We start from the raw sequence: 22,791 nt of genomic DNA, 5'->3' as shown, positions 1-22,791 counted from the left end.
CTATATATATCTATATCCTGGGGCCCTTTACTACGACCCCACAACGGGCCCTTTCACATGTTCTGCAGTGAGCTCCCTTCCTACTGTATTGGGGTCCCCCAGGGTGGCAGAAAACAAGATATATATGTCACCAGCATATCAAGAAAATATAAGGATCCAAAGCAGGGCCTCCGGGCCCTGGTGTTCTGCCACTGTGGGGTTCCCCAGCCTCCTCTTGCTGTCCTGCCCCTGCTATTGACAGCTCTGGTCTAGTATTTCTTGGAATTTACAGGCTGGTCCTCCTGTCCTAAGGACGGGAGAAATCAGTCTGTTTTTTCAGTAACTGAAAGTCCTGGTGGAGTCCTTCCTGCAACTCGCTCTTCTCCCTGCCAATGAGGATGCAGGTGAAGGAGCAGATCAGGCGGCCGTGGTTGTGTGAATGCTCACATTATGCAGTGTCAGCGAGCAGGGGAGGGGGGAGGAATCACCCGCAGGAGCAGACTGGGGACTCTCTCCCTCTTAGACATTGATTTTTTGTAAAAAAAAAAAAAAAAAAAAAAAAAAATTGTTTTTTTTTTTTTGGGGGGCACATGGTGGGGCACAGCATAATGTTGGGGGGGTTAGGGCCCCCTCTGCCCCCCCCCCATAGGGTCGCCATTGATCCTCTGGCCAGCCCATCAGGAGCTTCAGTGAGCTCCACCCCCTGATTCTCTCCGCACTGGTGATTGGAGGGGAGGTTGAGTCAGAGATACCAGAGACTGGAGGGAGGGGGAGACAGAAAGGAGCTTTGGACTCATGTAGACACTGCAGGCACAGTGTACTTATTTAAAAGCAATGCCGCTGTTGCTGTCTCACAGTGACAAGTGTGCCAATCGTCCCCTCCTCCCTCCTGAATGGTCTCTTCCTGCTCTGGGCTGAATCATGTGCCTGGGTTACAGGCAGTACAAAACCCGGGCACATGATTCAAGACCCGTACTGTCCGGGTGAATCCCGGACAGGTGGCAACCCTAGACATGCCCCTCATGCACCCTCCTGCCCAGTGGCAGCTGGTGGGGTTTTTTTTGGGGGTGGGACAGCAAACAACCTCCCCTCGGGCCGCTGGTGGAACGGCCCTAGCACAACTGCCACCTACCCCCCCCCGGCGACACGGCATGGCACTAACACCCCCCTGCTGCCACCACCCGCTGACCTTACCCTGGATGCGGGTGGTGAGAGCTGATGCAGCCATCTTCCAGCCCTGTCCTTAAGCATGGCGGGCTTGGGGAAAGGTGCTCCGGTGTCCTCTCCTGGAGCAGCTTCCGCGGTATGTCCATCTCCTCTCTGCTCCTAATCAGGTGCTTAAAAAAAAAAAACTGTTAACTGCCACAGCGCTAGAAGCTCAGCAGCAAAATGAGGACAGGGCAGCCCTGAAGTGAAGATTGCTATGGAATCCAGCAACCTGCACATCTTGGGACATACTTCATTACACATAAGTAATGTAACTAAAGCTGTAGAGAAGAAAATATTTTTTAGCCACGGGACTGGATGGACAGTAATAAAAAATCTTTTAGTTCCCATATATGCATTTTATTTCTGTATTTAGCTATTTGCCTGGAGTCCAGCTTTTAAACGCAGCCAGCCTTTCAGTGTCAGAAGTTTACAGTCCTCATTTGTTATAACCGTAAGCAATGGTATACTCGGAGCTCGGAACAGCAGTTCATCATCATGTGACCTGATTTTATAAGACAATTTTATAGTACTTTCACAATTCATTTTTATAAGTTGAGGTTTTAATGCATGTACTTGTAGCATCTCTACTGGTCCACAATTTTGTTCTGGTATCATAAAGTACTATTAAAACCCTCCTATTTTTTCACTAAAGTATTTATATCCACCATATAACCCTGCACAGTATTATTTTTTGTAAAATACATTCTTAAAGTGATATCAAAGGAAAAGTTTTTTATAATTAAAAAAAAAAAGAAAAGATGTTATACTTACCTTCTTTGTGCAACGATATTGCACAGAATGGTCTTTTACTTCCTCTTCTGGAGTTCGGTGCCAGTGCTGTCCACTCCTTCTCCTCTCCAAGTGCTCTCTCAGCAAGTCCACTGCTAAAGTCAGCCATACGTGGATTGAAATTCATCTGGTTCAGCAGGGACTGGCCAAATTTTCGATCGATGTATGGGCAGCCTGTTGGACTTTTCTGCATACGGTTACTACCAGCAGCTATAGCTACTAACAGTAACCATTGTATTCTGCCAGCTTGGCAATGCTTCCTGCGCCACCTGCTGGAAGAATAAAGAAGCACAGTGGGAGGCAATCCCCCCCCCCCCCAACACTGAGTGTGCTGATGGGGGGAATCTAACAATTTTTTTTCCTTCCATCCATGGTGGAAGGAAAGAAAATCATATTATCTATGGGCAGCTTAAAGTGGTTGTAAAGGTTTTTTACCTTCAAGCATTCTATGCACGAAGGTAAAAAAAAACCTTCTCTGTGCAGCAGCCCCCCCAATACTTACATGAGCCTGATCTTTCTCGAGCAATGTGCACGGGAGCCTCAGCTCTGCTGGGTCTCTCCCTCCTCATTGGCTGAGACAGCAGTGGGAGCCAATAACAACCAGTGAGCTAATGAGGAGAGAAAGGGCGGGGCCGAGCCATGGTTCTGTGTGTGAATTGACACGTAGAGCAGCAGCTCGGGAGCATGCTTGATCCGGTTCCCCCATTGCAAGCTGCTTGCTCTGGAGGACGTGGCCAGGAGTGCTGGCAGGGGACCCGAGAAGAGGAGGATCAGGGTGACTCTGTGCAAAACCGCTGAACTGAGCAGGTAAATATGACCTGTTAGTTTCTTATTTTTTAATGATTGCCTTTATCATTTTAATGGGGCAACCTGTGCACACATGCTCTAGAGCTGGGCGGTGTGCATCCATAGATACACAAAGTGCAGCTTGGCACCGCCCCCTGCTCCCTCCTCACAGGATTTGAGCAGGAACCTATGGCTCCCACTGTTGCCTCACTGTGTCATCAGTGAGACCAAGAAGAGAGAACAATGCTGCAGCAGCCGGGGACATCACTGGATCAGTGAGAGGAGACAGGCAAGTGTTTAGGGATGGGGGCAAAAGAGGTAGTGGGACTTTTTTTTACCTTAATGAAGAGAGTGCATTAAGGTAAAAAAAACATTTTGAATTTAGAATCACTTTATTCACTCACAAGACTTTCTTCTAAAAGCTACTTGCTCTCTCTCACTCAGCACAACTTCCTTGCATTTCTGGGAATGGAGTGAGCACAGTACATGTCACAGAAAGTCACATGGCCAATCTTCTGGCATTCAAAAAGCATCCTAAAAACAATAAATTGCGCTATATAAATCCTGTATAATAATAATAATAATAATAAATAAATAAATGACATATGTGAAATGTCCATTTTACCATGTAGAATGCTGACGTATACAATATACAGTATGTTATTTCTATTGTCAGCTCTGTCTCACAAATGCTGCCTGTCAGTCATCTTGGTGAAGAAGAGCTGGGGGTGGCTTGTATAGCACAGACCCCTGCTTTGCCCCAGGTTTTCTTCCCATACAGGTACGCAAGCCACCACGCAGACAACCACTCGGGCAGTCTTACTACTGAATGACCAGACAAGGAGAGTATTTCTATGTTTTAATGCTATTTGAAGTTTGATGGGGCTCAGGGGGGCTTTGAGATTCTCCAAATTAAGCACAGAAAGCAATTAGAGCACACTCTCTATTTTGTCTACTCTCTTCAGAGAGACCTCACTCTTGGCAGAGACTAGACACACAAACAATCTTGGGACTCCCAGCAGGGAATGTCCCATTTAGCAACACTAAAGCAGTCACTCAGGGTGTTAAAACAGCAAACAGTCACTAGGATCCTACTTCCAGGCCTCTACTCATGGTTTCCCCCGATAGTTAGATACCTCCTGTCCAATATGGGCCAGACACTTCCCCTGTGAATCTCCAGGCCAGATCTCCAGTGAACCTCCTTGGTTTGGCTTTAACTGCTTTCAAACAACAAACCCACCCCAGTTCCCACTGATCTGGGACGTCACTGGTCTCACTGAGCTGGGTCCTTAATAAACTCCTGCAAGCTGCAGATATTCTGCCCAGATGGGCAGTAGCCCTACAGGCTGGGATCTTCTCCTCTTGAGCAAGAACCCTCAAACTATTTATACCCTTCTTAGCCACCTACTGGGCACTTTCACCACCCAGGGATTGACTGATGCTGCATTCATATTCAAGCCCAGGGCCTGCCTTTTCTGGCCCACTACATTCTAGAATCCACAAGTAGTTGAGCCTGCAGCCTGTGAGACCTAGAACAGCCAAAAATAATAACACACTGTTTCAATGTTTACATGGGAGCCAAAAAGACTAAATTTACCTGGATTTCTCTAGCAACCTATTCTAGGAGAGCGCTGCACTTGCATTCTGGGCTTCTGAGCTGCCTGTGCATACAGGCACATGGAGCACGTTTTGATGGACAAATAGCAGCAGCTAGAGGTGGCTGTCGGCAAGAAGCAGTTCCTGCCAGAAATTGTAAATGCTGCCTGTGTACACTGCGTGTGAACAACTGCAATGGCTGTTAGAGGCAAATCTGTACTCCGTACAAATCTTTAGCTGGCGCCACCAACGTTCACATATAATACAATGTATATGTGAAGAGCTGCATAAATTGACAGTGCTATATAAGTTACCTGAAATAAATAAAATTAGTATTCACTTACCTGGGCAGTTACATGCAAATAGAGCCTCCAACCAACCTTGGATGTACACAGACTGGCTGCAGCTAATTGGCCAGTTTGTATGCAGCCCTAGCTATCTATTTGCTGCTATTCACCATCTGAACATAGCCTAAGGGTGGCTCTAAGGGATCTTGAAAGGCAGTGGAGCCACCCAACAAAGGGAAATCAAGGAATGTGACATTTCCAAATGCAATTATATAGAAGCAAAAGGCTGGAAACAGAAGGCAGACAAGTGCAAACGTATTCTACTGAATAATATTCATGTTTTCTTTTATTACGGTTTACAGGTGCATCTAAAAAAATTTGAATATCATCAAAAAGTTCATTTATTTCGGTAATTCAATTAAAAAAGTGAAACTCATATATCATATAAAAATACAAAATTGGTGCAGCGCTAATGATATTAAAAAATACAAGTGAAAAAAGGCTTAGAATAAAAGACTAATGAAGAGTCCCAAATATACAGACCATAGGTGAAAATAAAAACCAATATCCGTGCTTTGTGTAGATGAAAAGCTGTAGGTGAGGAGAAATTGATAATCCTTCAAATTAGATACATCCAGCTCCACACCCAAGTGAGAGTAAGTAGCCTGCTTACCAGCTCTCTGTAACCACTAGAATAATGGTCTCAACAACAACACAGGGAAATAGGTCTCCCAGGAACCTTAGTAGTAGTTGGAATCCCCGCTTTACAGATGGAACTCAGCTCTCCGTGACCACTAGAATAATGGTCTCACCAAACACAGGGAAATAGGTCTCCCCAGGAACATTAGTATTAGTTGGAATCCCCGCTTTACAGATGGAACTCGGAAATATAAATAGAAATGTTCCCATGGTGCAGTACTTTTAAGTATCAAATTTAATAGTATAAGTAGATTGCACTTACAAGATAAAGAGAAAAGAGTAAAAGCATCAAGAGCAGCATGTCATATAGTGAAACCACGGCATCCTCACAAGCTTTGCTTCACTTCCTTGTTTGCTTGTCTGTCAACCTCCTGAGAGGAATAGCGTGATGATGTCACTGTCGTAAGCCCCACCCTACACATTTCGTGACAAAAGAACGTTGTCTGGGGATCGGCCATTATCATATAGATTCATTACCCACATGAATTTCTTTCTTTTAATTTTGATGATTATGCCTTACAGCTAGTGAAAACCCCAAATTTAGTATCTCAGAAATATAGAATGTTGTGAAAAAGTTCAATATTGTAGACTCATGGTGTCACACTCTAATCAGCTAATTAACTCAAAACACCTGTAAAGGTTTCCTGTGCCTTTAAATTGTCCCTCAGTCTAGTTCAGAAGGTTCAGTTATGGGAAGACTGCTGACTTGACAGTTGTCCAGAAGACAGTCATTGACATCTTCAACAAGGAGGGTAAGTCACAAAAGATCATTGTTAAAGAAGCTGGCTGTTCACAGAGTGCTGTATCCAAGCATAATAATGGGAAGTTGAGTAGAAGGAAAAAGTGTGGTAGAAAAAGGTGCACAAGCAACAGGGATAATCACAGCCTTGAGATGAATGTGAAGCAAAGGCCATTGAAGAATTTGGGGGAGATTCACAAGGAGTGTACTACGGCTGGTGTTAGTGCTTCAAGAGCCACCACACACAGACTTATCCAGGACATGGGCTACACCTTTACCATTCCTTATGTCAAGCCACTCTTGAATCAGAGACGTCAGAAGCGTCTTACCTGTGCTAAGGAGAAAAAAAGAAGACTGAACTATTGTTCAGTGGTCCAAAGTCCTCTTTTCGGATGAAAGTAAATTTTGCATTTCATTTGGAAATCAAGGTCCCAGAATCTGGGAGAAGAGTGGAGAGGCACAGAATCAAAGTTGCATGAGGTCCAGTGTGAAGTTTCCACAGTCAGTGATGATTTGGGAAGCCATGTCATCTGCTAGTCCACTGTGTTTTATCAAGTTCAAAGTCAGCGCAGCCCTCTATCAGGAAATTCTAGAGCACTTCATGCTTCACTCTTCTGACCAGCTTTATGGAGATGCTTTAATTTTCCAGCAGGGCTTGGAGCCTGCCCACACTGCCAAAAGTGCCTGGTTTAATGTTCATGGTATCACTGCGCTCGAATGGCCAGCAAACTCACCTGACCTAAGCCCCATTGAGAATCTGTGGTGTATTGTCAAGAGGAAGATGAGAAACACCAGACCCAACAATGCAAATGAGCTGAAGGGCGCTATCAAAGCAACCTGGGCCTCCATAACACCTCAGTAGTGCCACAGGCTGATTGCCTCCATGCCACACCACATTAATGCATTCATTCATGCAAAAGGAGCCCCAACCAAGTATTGAGTGCGTACTATACTCTACATGGACATACTTTTCAGTAAGCTAACATTTCTGTATTAAAAATCCTTTTTTTTTTTCTTATGTAATATTCAAATTTTTTGAGATACTGAATTTTGGGTTTTCACTAGCTGTAAGCCATAATCATCAAAATTAAAAGAAAGAAATGCTTGAAATATATCACTCTGTGTGTAATGAATCTGAATAATATTTGAGTTTCGCTTTTTGATATGAATTACTGAAAAAAATTAACTTTTTGATGATATTCTAATTTTTTGAGATGCACCTGAATATAGCACTGACAATTTACACAGAACCTTTTATACTGCACATTTACATCACTTTTAAATGGAGTGTTTTAATAACACTTTAACTTCCAGCTGACCTGGGAGCATATCAACTGAATGTTTGAGGAAGAACAAAAAGGGTCTTCTCAGCATTGAGTTAGTACTGAGTGTATCTCTTCTGTTCTGTGTGCCCCAGTTTAGGTGTTGTGGCAGCAACAGTTATGAAGACTGGAAGTACAGCTTATATGTGATTACAGCCAATAACAGCGCAATCATTGTCCCAGAGAGCTGCTGTAAAACGATGACTGCAGACTGCGGGAGAAGAGACCACCCTTCTAATATATACAGAGTAGAGGTAAGGAGAAGGGTATCCACCCTCTACAAACATAAATACTGTACTTGCAGGAATAGGTAGTTGCCAAGAACATACTCTCCCTAGTGGACGTGGACATGGACTCTTTATATGTATTAGCAGTAAAGGCAAATCTGCTACAGGTTGCTTGCATACTTGCTGTTTAATGAAAAGCTTCTGAAAGAATATGGGGCACCCATTAGTAAATGTTTTATGAAATGTCAATTGCCTGGCTGTCATACTGATATTCTTGCTTCAGTTCAATTTAAATAATTGGCCTGATACAGAAGGTGTCTGTAGAGGTGTGAGTGCATCTATTAACAGTGGACTGCTTCCAAATCCACTCTCTCATAGCCAGATAAGGTGATCTCCATCTAAAGTCACACTTGCTGAATACATGTAGAGTACTGTAGTTGGAATTTTAGACCTTGGGTGTATCACAGCTGGGTAGACCTGAACCAGGAAAAAAATACTGCTAAGAAAAAAAAACAAAAACGCTCCCATACTGTGCAGGGAACGATACAATGAGCTATAGCAGCTGATGCAACGCTTCTTCTCCACTCTCCCTCACACTATATTAAAAGCCATACTTAAAGCGGAGCTCCACCCAAAAGGGAAAATTCCACTTTAAGGACTCGTTCCCTGCTCCTCTTGGACAATTGGCACTTTTGAGGATTGGGGGGGAGCAGGTACACAATTTTGACAGGTACCTGCTTTCCACTTCCGTGAAGTTCTCCTCCCTCCCTCCCCCCTGCAGCTGCTAGATGTTACAGCAGGGTGCCCATAATGAAGATGCCGGTGCCAGGGACCGAAGACAGCGGGTAAGACCGACTGGGGTATGCACACTGCTGGATCGTGGGACAGGTGAGTGGCTGTTTTTTAAAAGTCAGCAGCTACAGTTTTTGTAGCTGCTGACTTATTTTTTTTGCAGGTGGCTGGAACTCCTCTTTTACTTTCAGTTTAAAGTAGCTAAACATATTCAAGGTGCATAACAGAGCCGTGCAACGTCTTATGCCCCGTACACACGGTTGGACTTTCCAACGTAAAATGTGCAATCGGAGCTTGTTGTTGGAAATTCCGACCATGTGTAGGCTCCATTGGACAGTTTCCATCGGAATTTCCGTCGCACAAAATTTGAGATCTGGTTCTCAAATTTTCCGACAACAAAATCCGTTTGCGCAAATCCCGATCGAGTGTACACAATTCCGACACACAAAAGTCCACGCATGCTCGGAATCAAGCAGAAGAGCAGCACTGGCTATTGAACTTCATTTTTCTCGGCTCGTCGTATGTGTTGTACGTCACCACGTTCTTGACGTTTGGAATTTACGACTAACTTTGTGTGACCGTGTGTATGCAAGACAAGTTTGAGCCAACATCCATTGGAAAAAATCCATGGATTTTGTTGTCAGAATGTCCGATCAATGTGTGATCGTGTCTACGCGGCATTACACTTCATTCCTTTACAGCCACAGCCTTAGTAGAAAGGTTTGTCCCCTCCCAACATGCTACAGAGAAGGACCCTTATCCTCTGTGTTGAAGCAGTGGTCTCTCTGCAGAAGTCTGACCCAGAGCTCTCCAATCAGCAGGCGGCATTAGCTTTGCTATATACAAAAACATATTTGGGGGGCACACCCTACAATGCGTTTAAATTCAAGATGGTGCTGCTATAAGACCTACAAACAGTACAAAATATTTTACAGCGCACACATTCAAGAATGACATTTCCTGCAAGGCTAGTTAAACTAGCCTTGCAGGAAATGCCATTCTTGAATGTGTGCGCTGTAAAATATTTTGTAGCATTAGCTTTGCTGACTGGAGTGGTCTAGCTCTGCCTCAGAGAAGGTATGTCAGTCTTTTTCAGACTGACCATTGCTTCCACACAAAGAGCAGGGTTTTTTTCTCTGCAGAATGCTGGCAGTGGACAGGCTTATCTACCTAGGCTGTGGCTGCTTTCTAAAGAGAACCAATTTTGCCGATTTAAACCAGAAGCTCATTTGGTCTTCAAAGTGGAGCTCCACCCACTCAACCCATCTTGTCTGCCTCTTAACCACCCCCCCCCCCACTCTGCTACCACATTTGGCACCTTTTGGGGTAGGAGTGGGTAACTTCTGCATGGCAGACTGAGCCGAAAGTTCAGCCCTCCTCTCCTTCCCCACTCGCAGCCAAAGCGCTGCATGATTTGCCCATGTGCAGTAGGAAACGCAAGGCTTTAATACCAGTTTCCCTTAACCAAGATGGAGGCACCAGCACCCGAGATTCGATTCAAGGGTCAACTCAGGTAAGGGCACCACTGGATGCCTGGAGAGGTAAATGCCCTAATATGAAAAGTCAGCAACTACAGTGCCTTGAAAAAGTATTCATACCCCTTGAAATTTTCCACATTTTGTCGTGCTACAACCAAAAACGTAAATGTATTATTTTGGGATTTTATGTGATAGACCAACACAAAGTGGCACATAATTGCGAAGTGAAAGAAAAATGATAAATGATTTTCAACATTTTTTTACAAATAAATATCTGAAAAGTGTGATGTACATTTGTATTCAGCCCCCCTGAGTCAATACTTTGTAGAACTACCTTTCGCTGCAATTACAGCTATATGTCTTTTTTGGGGATGTCTCTACCAGCTTGGTACATCTAGAGAGTGATATTTTTGTCCATTCTTTGTAAAATAGCTCAAGCTCTGTCAGATTGAAAGACAGCATCTGTGAACAGCAATTTTCAAGTCTTGCCACGGATTCTCAATTGGATTTAAGTCTTGACTTTGACTGTGCCATTCTAACACATGAATATGCTCTGATCTAAACTAGGGTTGTCCTGATACCGATACTAGTATCAGTATCGGGACTGATACCAAGCATTTGCGCAAGTACTTGTACTCACACACATGCTCCCGATGCCTGATCCGATACCTGGGAAAGGGGGCGCAACCGAAAGTCAGTGGATGGAACAACGGAAGTGACGCAGTAAGCCAGCAGAGGACATCTTGTTACACACAGTCCATATAGTTCGGGTTGGGTGTAACAAGATGGCCACTGCTGCTTTCATGCGGCTGAGTGCAAGGAGTACCAAGATGGGCGTTGCAGGCAGCCTTTCCTCTCATGTCATTTATTCCTGGCTGCACTTTAGTGCCTGCCCATCACTGCCCATAAATGCCACATATCAGTGCCCAATTCCCTTGTCAGTGCCATCTATTAGTGCCATCTATCAGTGCCAGCCACCTGTCGGTGCCACCTACCAGTGCCATCTATCAATGCCATCTATCAGTGCCAGCCACCTGTCAGTGCCATCAGTCAGTGCCAGCCATTAGCCAGTGCCAGCCATCAGTCAGTGCTGCATATCAGTGCCACCTAATTCTATCAGTGCTCATCAGTGCTGCATATCAGTGCTATCTAATCTATACTGTACTTTGAAAACTGTCACATGACATTAAAAGAAGTATCAGCAATTGGTATCGGCAGTGGCGGCTGGTGCTCAAATTTTTGAAATTTTTGAAAACTGAAAAATTCTGAAAAATACTGAAAAAAAAACATCAATTGCAGGCTCACTGCACCATCAATTGCAGCCACTGTGCTTATAAAATGCAGCCACTGTGCCCATCAATTGCAGCCACTGTGCCCATCAAATGCAGCCACTGTGCCCCATAAAATGATGTCACTGTGACCCATAAAATGAAGCCACTGTGGTATCAAATGCTGCCACTGTGCCTGTCAAATGCAGCCACTGTGCCCCATCAAATGCAGCCACTGTGCCCATCAATTGCAGCCACTGTGCCCATCAATTGCAGCCACTGTGCCCCATAAAATGCAGCCACTGTGCCCCATAAAATGGATCCACTGTGCCCCATAAAATGCAGCCACTGTGCCCCATAAAATGCAGTTTCTGTGCCCATCATATGTAGCCTCTGTGCCCATAATATGTAGCCTCTGTGCCCATCATATGTAGCCTCTGTGCCCATCATATGCAGCCTCTGTGCCCATCATATGCAGCCTCTGTGCCCATCATATGAAGCCTCTGTGCCCATCATATGTAGCCTTGTGCCCATCATATATAGTCTCTGTGCCCATCATATGTAACCTGTGTGCCCATCATATGTAGCCTGTGTGCCCATCATATGCAGCCTCTGTGACCCCCCCCCCCACTCGCCATCTGACCGTCACACACTTACCCCATCCTGGTGGCGGGTGACGGAGGTGAGCTGTGGGACATGCAGCAGGTAACAGCGACGTGCTTCTGTGTCCTCCGTGGCTCTCTGTCCTCCCGTTCCGTTAGGCGTCCAATCAGGGCACCTGTGCCTTCAGCCAATCAGGTGACGGTATTAGATCCGTGCCTCCTGATTGGCTAAGAGGTGGTTCAGTGTAAGCAAAGCAAATATTCATTTGCTTTGCTAACCCACCTGGGAGAACTGCGAGCAGTTCTCCCAGTTCACCTTTTTTGAAGCCTATTAGAGCCTATGGCTCTAATCAGGTGTTTCAAAAACACTCCCCACCGCTGGAATTCAGCCAGACGCCTAAATAGGGGGTGTCTACTGTGGCCATGGATAGATTCATGCAATGCATGAATCTATCCATTTTACATAGAGGAGGGTGGCTGGAGAGAGGGGGCGGTGCCCGTGCACCCTTATGGACGCACCACCACTGGGTATCCTGAGTACTTGAAAAAAAGTATTGGTACTTGTACTCGGTCTTAAAGTGGTATCGGGACAACCCTAATCTAAACCATTCCATTGTAGCTCTAGCTGTATGTTTAGGGTCGTTGTCCTGCTGGAAGTAAACCTCCACCCCAGTCTCAAGTTTTTTGCAGATTGTAACAGGTTTTCTTCTAACATTGTCCTGTATTTGGACCCATCCATCTTCCCATCAACACTGACCAGCTTCCCTGTCCCTGTTGAAAAAAAAGCATCCCCACAACATGATGCTGCCACCACCATGTTTCACAGTGCGATCATCACAGATGGTGTGTTCAGGGTGATGTGCAGTGTTAGTTTTCCATTTTGCTTTTAGGCCAAAAAGTTTAATTTTGGTGTCATCTAAGAAGAGCACCTTCTTCCACATGCTTGCTGTGTCACCCCACATGGCTTCTCACAAACTGCAAATGGGACTTCTTATGGCTTTCTTTCAACAATGGCTTTCGTCTTGCCATTCTTCCATAAAGACCAGATTTGTGGAGTGCACGACTAATAGTTGTCTTGTGGACAGATTCTCCCACCTGTGGATCTCGGCAGCTCCTCCAGAGTTACCATGGGCCTCTTGGCTGCTTCTCTGATTAATGCTCTTCTTGCCAGGCCTGTCAGTTTAGGTGGACGGCCATGTCTTGGTAGATTTGCAGTTGTGCCATACTCTTCCATAGTTGCCAACATTGCAAAAAAAATTTGTGGGACACTTTTTTGGCTGTAGGCGGAGCCGTAAAATAATTAGGGGCGGGGCATAGCAAAAAAAGAAATTGTGAATCGCGTCACACCGAAAAATGGGCGTGGTTTACGCAGAATAGTGGGCGCGGCTTAAATGGGCGTGTCTCAAAGGGGGTGTGGTTAGAGTCTGAGATGAATGAGGGATGGAGAGGGAAAGGGGGAGAGAGGAATGGAGGGACAGCAGGCCCAGATCCTACACAACAATAGAAATATGTGTATTCTAGAAAGTTTAACAATCAGCAGATAAAGATACTCCAAACACCTGGTGTTAGCGCTTCAATCATCCCTGCACCATAATTGTTATGGTGTCAGGATGATTGAAGTGCATTATTTCTATTATTACATTGTAATATAAAATTAAATCATTCAACTCACCATAATGCCGAATCAGTGGGATCCCTGAGCGTGTCACTAGCCACGTTGCCTGCCACCAGCAGAGTCCTTCCTTGCATCAGGTGTCCCCAGCAGAGTCTGTCCTTGCATCAGGTGTCCCCAGCAGAGTCCCTCCTTGCATCAGGTGCCCCCGGCAGAGTCCCTCCTTGCATCAGGTGCCCCCGGCAGAGTCCCTCCTTGCATCAGGTGCCCCCAGCAGAGTCCCTCCTTGCATCAGGTGCCCCCAGCTGAGTCCCTCCTTGCATCAGGTGCCCCCAGCAGAGTCCCTCCTTGCATCAGGTGGCCCCAGCAGAGTCCCTCCTTGCATCAGGTGCCCCCAGCAGAGTCCCTCCTTGCATCAGGTGCCCCCAGCAGAGTCCCTCCTTGCATCAGGTGCTACCAGCAGAGTCAGTCTTTACACCAGTGTTCCCAGCCTCAGTCCTTAAATCAGTGTCCCAGGCAGAGCCATAGTTATCCCCCTTGTACATAGTTTCCCGTCTCCCCCTAGTTACCCCCCTGTGCATAGTTTCCCCCACTGTACATAGTAACCCCTCCTGTACATAGTTAACCCCCTCCTGTAAATAGTTAACCCCCACTCCTGTAAATAGTTAACCCCCACTCCTGTATATAGTTAACCCTCCCCTCTCCTGTACATAGTTAACCCTCCCCCCTCCTGTACATAGTTAACCCTCCCCCTCCTGTATATAGTTAACCCTCCCCCTCCTGTATATAGGTAACCTTCCCCCTCCTGTATATAGCTAACCCCCCTCCACCTGTATATAGTTAACCCCTCCTCCTGTATATAGCTAACCTCTCCCTCCTGTATATAGTTAACCCCCCTCCTCCTGTATATAGCTAACCCCCTCCTCCTGTATATAGTTAACCCCCCTCCTGTACATTAAAGTTAAATTGCTGCAGAGACAAGAGCCAGTGGCGTCACCACAGCTAGTGTCACCTGGTGCGGAAAAAAAATGGTGTCACCCCCCTCCACCAACTATGGTCCCCCTTCAGTACAGACCCCCCTCCCTCAGTAAAGACCCCCCCACTAAGTACAGACCGCCCCTCCAGCAGTATAGATCCTCCTCCCTCAGTTCAGACCCCCCCACTAAGTACAGACCCCCTCCATCAGTTTAGATCCCCTCAGTGTAGACCCCCCTCATCAGTATAGACCCCCTCAGTACAGACCCTTCTCCCTCAATACAGACCCCCCTCAGTGCAGTCCCCCATCTATCAGTATAGACTCCCTCAGTGCAGACTCCCCTCCATCAGTGCAGACCCCCCTCAGTGCAGACCCCCCTCTATCAGTGCAGGCCCCCCTCAGTGCAGACCCCCCCCTATCAGTGCAGACCCCCCTCTATAAGTGCAGACCCCCTCTATCAGTGCAGACCCCCCTCTATCAGTGCAGACCCCCCCACAGTGCAGACCCCCCTCTATCAGTGCAGACCCCCCTCTATCAGTGCAGACCCCCCCTCTATCAGTGCAGACCCCCCTCTATTAGTGCAGACCCCCCCTCTATCCGTGCAGACCCCCCCTCTATTAGTGCAGAACCCCCTCAGTGCAGCCCCCCCTCATTAGTGCAGGCCCCCCTCAGTGCAGACCCCCCTCCATTAGTGCAGACCCCCCCTCTATTAGCGCAGAACCCCCTCAGTGCAAGCCAACCTCAGTGCAGGCCACCCCCTCCATCAGTGCCAGTGCAGACCCTCCCCTCCCATAACACCCCCCAGCACACATCCAGGAACTCCAGGAGTGTTCGGTGCTCTGACGAAAAGTGTCCCCCCATCAGATAGTGTCCGCTCCATACTGCGCAGGCGCCGATAGCCCCCGGCGCCGTGTGTTCAGTGGAGAGGGGAGGGGCCGATCCGTGCAGCTAAAGAAGCTGAATCATTGGCTGCACAGATCGAGCCCCCTTCCTCTCTCCACTGAACACGAGGGGGAAGATCTAGCGGCGGCGCCGGCGGCCATTTTGCTGGAGCCAGCTGCTCCAAAAATTAAAAAACAAACATTCCTGATTTTCCTGATGAAAATCCCAATTTGGGACAGACTCCGATCGGGACGAGGGTCCCCAAATCGGGATTGTCCCGGGAAAATCGGGACTGTTGGCAACTATGCTCTTCCCATTTTCAGATGATGGATTGAACAGTGCTCCGTGAGATGTTCAAAGCTTGGGATATTTTTTTATAACCTAACCCTGCTTTAAACTTCTCCACAACTTTATCCCTGACCTGTCTGGTGTGTTCCTTGGCCTTCATGATGCGGTTTGTGCACTAAGGTTCTCTGACAAACCTTTGAGGGCTTCACAAACAGCTGTATTTATACTAAGATTAAATTACACACAGGTGGACACTATTTACTAATTAGATGACTTCTGAAGACAATTGGTTCCACTAGATTTTAGTTACTGGTATCAGAGTAAAGGGGCTGAATACAAAAGCACGCCACACTTTTCACATATTTATTTGTAAACCATTTTAAAAACCATTTATGATTTTCCTTCCACCTCACAATTATGTGCCACTTTGTGTTGGTCTATCACATAAAATTCCAATAAAATACATTTACGTTTTTTGGTTGTAACATGACAACATGCGGAAAATTTCAAGGTGTATGAATACTTTTTGAGCCCAGGTTCACACTGATAGCGGGAATTAAATTGTGTGAGTTCAGCTGTACTCACACAATTTCATTCCCGCATGTCAGTACCAACTTCGGGGGTGATTTCAGAGACATCTGTGTGGGTTTCTGCACAGATGTCTATACAAATCACCCCCCAAAGTCGCCAAAAGTAGTACAGAAACTACTTTTGGGAATCAGTGCGACGCCGCAAATGCGGCATCGCACAGATTCGGACTTTGCCATTGCCGGCAATAGCCGCTGATTTGGCATGTGATTTGACATGTCTGGGGGATGGGGGCCGGAAATCCTCTTTGAGTTCTTCTTTATGATACTGAAAAGCCATAGGGAACGTTAACAGGGAAGCTGTGTAAGGGTAACAGCGATTTTCTACATTTTTCTTTGTAATTTCAGGGAGGATGTATGACCAGACTGGAAAAGTTTATCCAGGAACATCTGCTGTTAATCGGAGCGATTTCCATAGGCATTGCTTGTTTCCAGGTATAATCTCCTCCTATGTTTACTAAAATTGAAGGAGAACTCTATGAGAGGGTATAAGGAAAAATACTAAACTTCTTGCACATGGTTGTCAGGTGTGTTAATATAGAAGTACCTAAAGTGACCCTGCCACTACTGGTTTGCTTATAAATACCACCCAATCCTTAAAATAGTAGGCTCTGTCTTTATGTCTCCTGCAGCCCATGTGCTAAAGGCTGAACATTAGGCAGACATAAAAGACACAAATGAATGCAGCTTTGTGTATTTAACCTGGTATCAGCCTCTGGCTTTCCCTGTACAGCAGGGCTGGAATGTGAGAAGAAGAAGCAGCAGCACAAAGAACCAATCAGTTCAGGTGCTGACAAGAAGCATGCTGATAAGAGGAGAAAGCAGAGTAACAGAGATGAGTTCATCACTTTGCTGCTTCCCCATTCGCTGTCCAGTCACAGGTTCGTAGAGGGAGGAAGTGTGCAGGATGATCTGGGCTGAGAGGAAGTTTATTGAATGATGCTGACCATCTAGTGGCAGTGTTTGGGGACATTTCTGGAATGACGCAAAAGCTGGTTGTGTTGTCTTTTAGGCCCCTTTCACACTTATACGACTTGTCCCACGATTTTGTACTGCAAAATCGTATGACAAGTCATTCTCCATGATTTTCAATGACTACCATTCATATTGGCACGACTTTAAGTCGTGCCGACTTGAAAGTAGTCCCTGCACTACTTTGGTCCAACTTCTATGCGAGTTGTACTCCATAGACCTCAATGTTAAACCCTGAAGTAGCATGCAAGTCGTGCCTGAATAATATAGACACGACTTCAGAACAACTTTGTAAGCACAAGCCTGGCCTCGCTATTCAGGAAAGGAAAACTCCTCTTTCCTTTCCCGATGAGCGACAGGCAGTGCTGACAGCTGTCTGGTATTAATCCAGAGGGGGAACGCCGCGCCAAGTTTTAAATGAAAAAACCGGCGTGGGTTCCCCCCCCCGGGGGCATACCAGGCCCTTAGGTCTGGTATGGATTGTAAGGGGAACCCCCTACGCCGAAAAATCGGCGTGGGGGTCCCCCCAAAATCCATACCAGACCCTTATCCGAGCACGCAGCCCGGCCGGTCAGGAATGGGGGTGGGGACGAGCTAGCGGCCCCACCCCCTCCTGGACCGTACCAGGCCGCATGCCCTCAACATGGGGGGTGGGTGCTTTGGGGCATGGGGGGCGCAGTGCGGCCCCCCCACCTCAAAGCACCTTGTCCCCATGTTGATGAGGACAAGGGCCTCTTCCCGACAACCCTGGCCGTTGGTTGTCGGGGTCTGCGGGCGGGGGGCTTATCGGAATCTGGGAGCCCCCTTTAATAAGGGGGCCCCCAGATCCTGGCCCCCCACCCTATGTGAATGAGTATGGGGTACATGGTACCCCTACCCATTCAGCTAGGGAAAAAAGCGTCAATAAAAAACACAGTACACAGGTTTTTAAAATAATTTATTAGGCAGCTCCGGGATCTTCTTCCGACTTCGGGGGTCCTCTTCCGACTTCGGGGGTCTCTCCGCCGTCTCCTCCCGGTGTCCACATCTTCTGCCGGCTCCTCCGCTATCTTCTGCAGCTCAATTGCTAGCGGTGGTCCGGACTTCTGCCTTCTTCTTTTCTTCCAGAGATGTTGACACGACGCTCTCTCCAGCCAGAATGGTCTCTGTGCGCTCCGCAAGGGACTTATATAGGCGGTGACCCCGCCCCCTTATGCCGTCACAGTCCCTGGGCATGCTGGGTCTGTGACGTTTTAGGAGGCGTGGTCACCGGGTGATGACCACGCCCCCTTATGACGGCACAGTCCCAGCATGCCCCCGGACAGTGACCTCATAAGGGGGCAGGGCCACCGCCTATATAAGTCCCTTGCGGAGCGCACAGAGACCATTCTGGCTGGAGAGAGCGTTGTGTCAACATCTCTGGAAGAAAAGAAGAAGGCAGAAGTCCGGACCACCGCTAGCAATTGAGCTGCAGAAGATAGCGGAGGAGCCGGCAGAAGATGCGGACACCGGGAGGAGACGGCGGAGAGACCCCTGAAGTCGGAAGCGGACCCCCGAAGTCGGAAGAAGATCCCGGAGCTGCCTAATAAATTATTTTAAAAACCTGTGTACTGTGTTTTTTATTGACGCTTTTTTCCCTAGGTGAATGGGTAGGGGTACCATGTACCCCATACTCATTCACATAGGGTGGGGGGCCGGGATCTGGGGGCCCCCTTATTAAAGGGGGCTCCCAGATTCCAATAAGCCCCCCGCCCGCAGACCCCGACAACCAACGGCCAGGGTTGTCGGGAAGAGGCCCTTGTCCTCATCAACATGGGGACAAGGTGCTTTGGGGTGGGGGGGCCGCACTGCGCCCCCCATGCCCCAAAGCACCCACCCCCCATGTTGAGGGCATGCGGCCTGGTACGGTCCAGGAGGGGGTGGGGCCACTAGCTCGTCCCCACCCCCATTCCTGACCGGCCGGGCTGCGTGCTCGGATAAGGGTCTGGTATGGATTTTGGGGGGACCCCCACGCCGATTTTTCGGCGTAGAGGGTTCCCCTTACAATCCATACCAGACCTAAGGGCCTGGCATGCCCGGGGGGGGGGGGGGGGGACCCACGCCGGTTTTTTCATTTAAAACTTGGCATGGAGTTCCCCCTTATGATTCATACCAACTACTGCATGTTTTCATTTGTTAATGCCAAAAACGTGGCAAAGTAGTACTGCTCCCAAATCGCGGTAAAATCGCGGCCGTGAAATCGCGGTAAAATCGTGCGACTTTGAAGTCGTATAAGTGTGAAAGGGGCCTTAGGCTACTTTCACACTGAGACGTTTTTCAGGTGCTAAAGGGCTAAAAATAGAGCCTGTAAAGCGCCTGAAAAACGCCTCCCCTGCAGCCCCAGTGTGAGAGCCCGAGTGCTTTCACACTGGGGCGGTGCACTTGCAGGACATTAGAAAAAGTCCTGCAAGCAGCATCTTTCAGGCGGTGAAGGAGCGGTGAATACACCACTCCTCCACCGTCCCTGCCATTGCCAATGGGCACCACTGCAGAAGCGCCTGCAAAGCGCTTTGGCAGCGGTGCTTTGCGGGCGCTATTAACCCTTTATTCAGCCTCTAGCGGGGGTTAAAAGCGCCCCGCTAGCGGCCAAAAAGCGCCGCTATTACAGCAGTAAAGCGCCGCTAAAGTTTTAGCAGCACTTTACTGTTAATGTCCCCCCGCCCCAGTGTGAAAGTAGCCTTAATGAGCTATTAATTCAAAATAATTTTTCTTTTTGAAAAGCCACTGTGGTTCCTTCCATGGTCATTTAGTGATGTTGGACCAGCGGTAGGAATCACAACGTTCAGCGGGGGAGAAGTATTTCTATGATACCTGCAGCTGCCAGGAAGCAACAGTCACCAGAAAGGTACTTATAGAGCCTGTTCTTTTACAGATTTGGCATTGTGTATAACTTTGTATATAACCCTAGAAACTTTGTTTTGTTTTTTTATTATTCTGGATAATGTAGGAAAGAGTTATATTATCTGTCTCTGTGTGCCCCACTGGAGAGTGTTTCCCTCGAGCCCTGTTTAAGCAGAACCTGTTTAAGCAGAAATCTAACATGATACAAATGAATATCATATTACCCACTTAAGCCCCAGACCATTTTACTGGCCAAAGACCAGAGCACTATTTGCGATTCGTCACTGCATTGCTTTAACTGACAATTGCGCGGTCGTGCGACGTGGCTCCCCAAAAAAATTGACGTCTTTTTTTCCCACAAATAGAGCTTTCTTTTGGTGGTATTTGATCACCTCTGCGGTTTTATTTTTTGCGCTATAAACAAAAAAAGAGTGACAATTTTGAAAAAAACACATTATTTTTTGCTTTTTGCTATAATAAATATCCCCCAAAAATATATAAACAAACATTTTTTTTCCTCAGTGTAGGCCGATATGTATTCTTCTACATATTTTTGGTAAAAAAAAAAAAAAAAAAACACAATAAGCTTTTATTAATTGGTTTGTGCAAAAGTATAGCGTCTACAAAATAGGGCATAGTTTTATGGCATTTTTATTAATATTTTTTTTTACTAGTAATTGCGTCGATCAGCATTTTTTATCATGACTGCGACATTATGGCGGACCCGTCGGACAATTTTGGCGAGATTTTGGGACCATTCACATTTATACAGCGGTCAGTGCGATTAAAATTGCATTGATTACTGTGTAAATGTGACTGGCAGTGAAGGGGTTAACACTAGGTGGCACTGTAGGGGTTAAGTGTGTCCTAGGGATGGGTTCTAACTGTAGGGGGGCTGGGCTAGCTGTGACACATCACTGATCATAGCTCCCGATCACAAGGAGCAGAAATCAGTGACACTGTCATTAGGCAGAATGGGGAGATGCTTGTTTACATCAGCTTTTTCCCGTTCTTCCTCTCCGTGAGATAATCGCGGGTATCCCCACGGACATCGAGTCCGCAGGACCCGCGATCCTATTCAGGGAGCTCCCGGCCGGCGCGTGTGCACGCAATGGCAAATTCAAAGGGACGTACAGGTACGCCCATTTGCCCAGCCATGCCATTCTGCCGACATACATCAGCGTGCGCTGGTCGGGAACCAGTTAAAAGATAAAATAACAAAACCAGTGTGGGCCGGGACAAGAAAAGGAAAGGGGGGGGCAGGAATGGCAGCATTTTCATGTGGGGACACAGAATGACCACCACTCACTCACACTGCTACTGCTTACTTTCACTTCCACAGACTACCACCAGGGGGTTAAGGGGTTAACCACTTTTGCCGCCAAAAAGGATTTGCCCACTTAATGACCAGGCCATTTTTTGCGATACGGCACTGAGTCACTTTAACTGACAATTGCGCAGTCGTGCGACAATGTACCCAAACAAAATTTCTTTCCGCACAAATAGAGATTTCTTTTGGTGGTATTTGCTCATCTGTGCGCTTTTTATTTTTTGCGCTATAAGTAAAAAAAGTGGGACAATTTAAAAAATATATATATTTGTTACTTTTTGCTATAATAAATATCCAAAAAAATTAAAAAAAAAAACAAATTTCTTCATCAGTTTAGGCCAATATGTATTCTTCTACATATTTTTGGTAAAAAAATGCCAATAAGCGTATATTGATTGGTTTGCGCAAAAGTTATAGCGTTTACAAAATAGGGGATATATTTATGGCATTTTTATGGCATTTTTATTACATATATATATTTTTTACTAGTAATGGCGGTGATCTGCGATTTTTAGCCAGACTGCGACATTGCGGTGGACAGATCGGACACTTTTTTGGGACCATTGATATTTATACAGCGATCAGTGCTATAAAAATGATTACTGTGTAAATGTCACTGGCAGGGAAGGGGTTAAAACTAGAGGGCGATCAAGGGGTTAAATGTGTTCCCTCATGTGTGTTTCTAACTGTGGGGGGATGGGACTGACTGGGGGAGGAGACATATCTGCAAACATTACTGCAAACAGCAGATCTGTCTCTACTGCCCTGTCAGAACGAGGATTTGTGTGTTTACACACACAAATCCCCATTCTGGCTCTCGTGCCTGCAATCGCAGGTGGTCGACAGCGATCGATCCTGCCGGCCACACGCATCGGGTTCCCCAGTCTGTTATGGCTTTTAAAGGAGCCGCCTTACATATACGGAGACCTGCGCAGGAGAGCTAACCTACCGCCGTATATGTACAGGAGCTGGTCGGCAAGTAGTTAATTAATGCTGCCACTGACCACCAATGTGTAAATGTGTGTGTAGGGGTTGGTAACAGCATTGCCTCTGACCACAAATGCAGGGGAAAACAGGTTCAGTAACACTGTCACTAAGTATTTGACTGTGTCTCTTATGTAATAAATCAAAGAGGGAGGGGGAGAGCACAGTTTTGCATCTTTATCTTGGGCATTGGATGACCTTGACCTGGCACGATAACCAACTTTTTCTGCAATATTCACCTTTAATCTACAAAATTCCTACACAATACATTTTGCAGTTAGATGTCCTCAGTCTGATAGCCAGCATCATTCAACCCACTTCATCTGAGCCCAGGTCATCCTAAACCCGCCCCCAGCCTGTGACTGGACAGTGAAACGAGAAGCAGCGCAGTGATAAGCTCATCTCTCTGTCACACTGCTTTCTGCTCCTATTGACATGCTTGTTGTGAGTACATAAACCCAGGGGCGTTGCTAGGTGGCAAAAAGACCAGGGGCTTCAGCCCGAAGTCCAAGGCCGGACCCGGGGGGG

General features: G+C 46.8%; 1 protein-coding gene across 1 annotated transcript in view; it reads left to right on the top strand.

Moving 5' to 3' along the window:
• Positions 1-22,791, top strand: part of LOC141132629 (tetraspanin-11-like) — a 192,039-nt gene that overhangs the window by 163,001 nt on the left and 6,247 nt on the right. Inside the window, exons 6-7 of the mRNA XM_073621238.1 lie at positions 7,502-7,660; positions 16,467-16,553. Of these exons, the coding sequence (XP_073477339.1) occupies positions 7,502-7,660; positions 16,467-16,553 (246 nt within the window). The remainder of the gene's footprint in view (positions 1-7,501; positions 7,661-16,466; positions 16,554-22,791) is intronic.

This window comes from Aquarana catesbeiana, linkage group LG03, assembly GCF_042186555.1.
Source record: "Aquarana catesbeiana isolate 2022-GZ linkage group LG03, ASM4218655v1, whole genome shotgun sequence".
Taxonomy (NCBI): Eukaryota; Metazoa; Chordata; class Amphibia; order Anura; family Ranidae; genus Aquarana; species Aquarana catesbeiana.
This window is presented reverse-complemented; position numbering and strand designations above follow the sequence as displayed.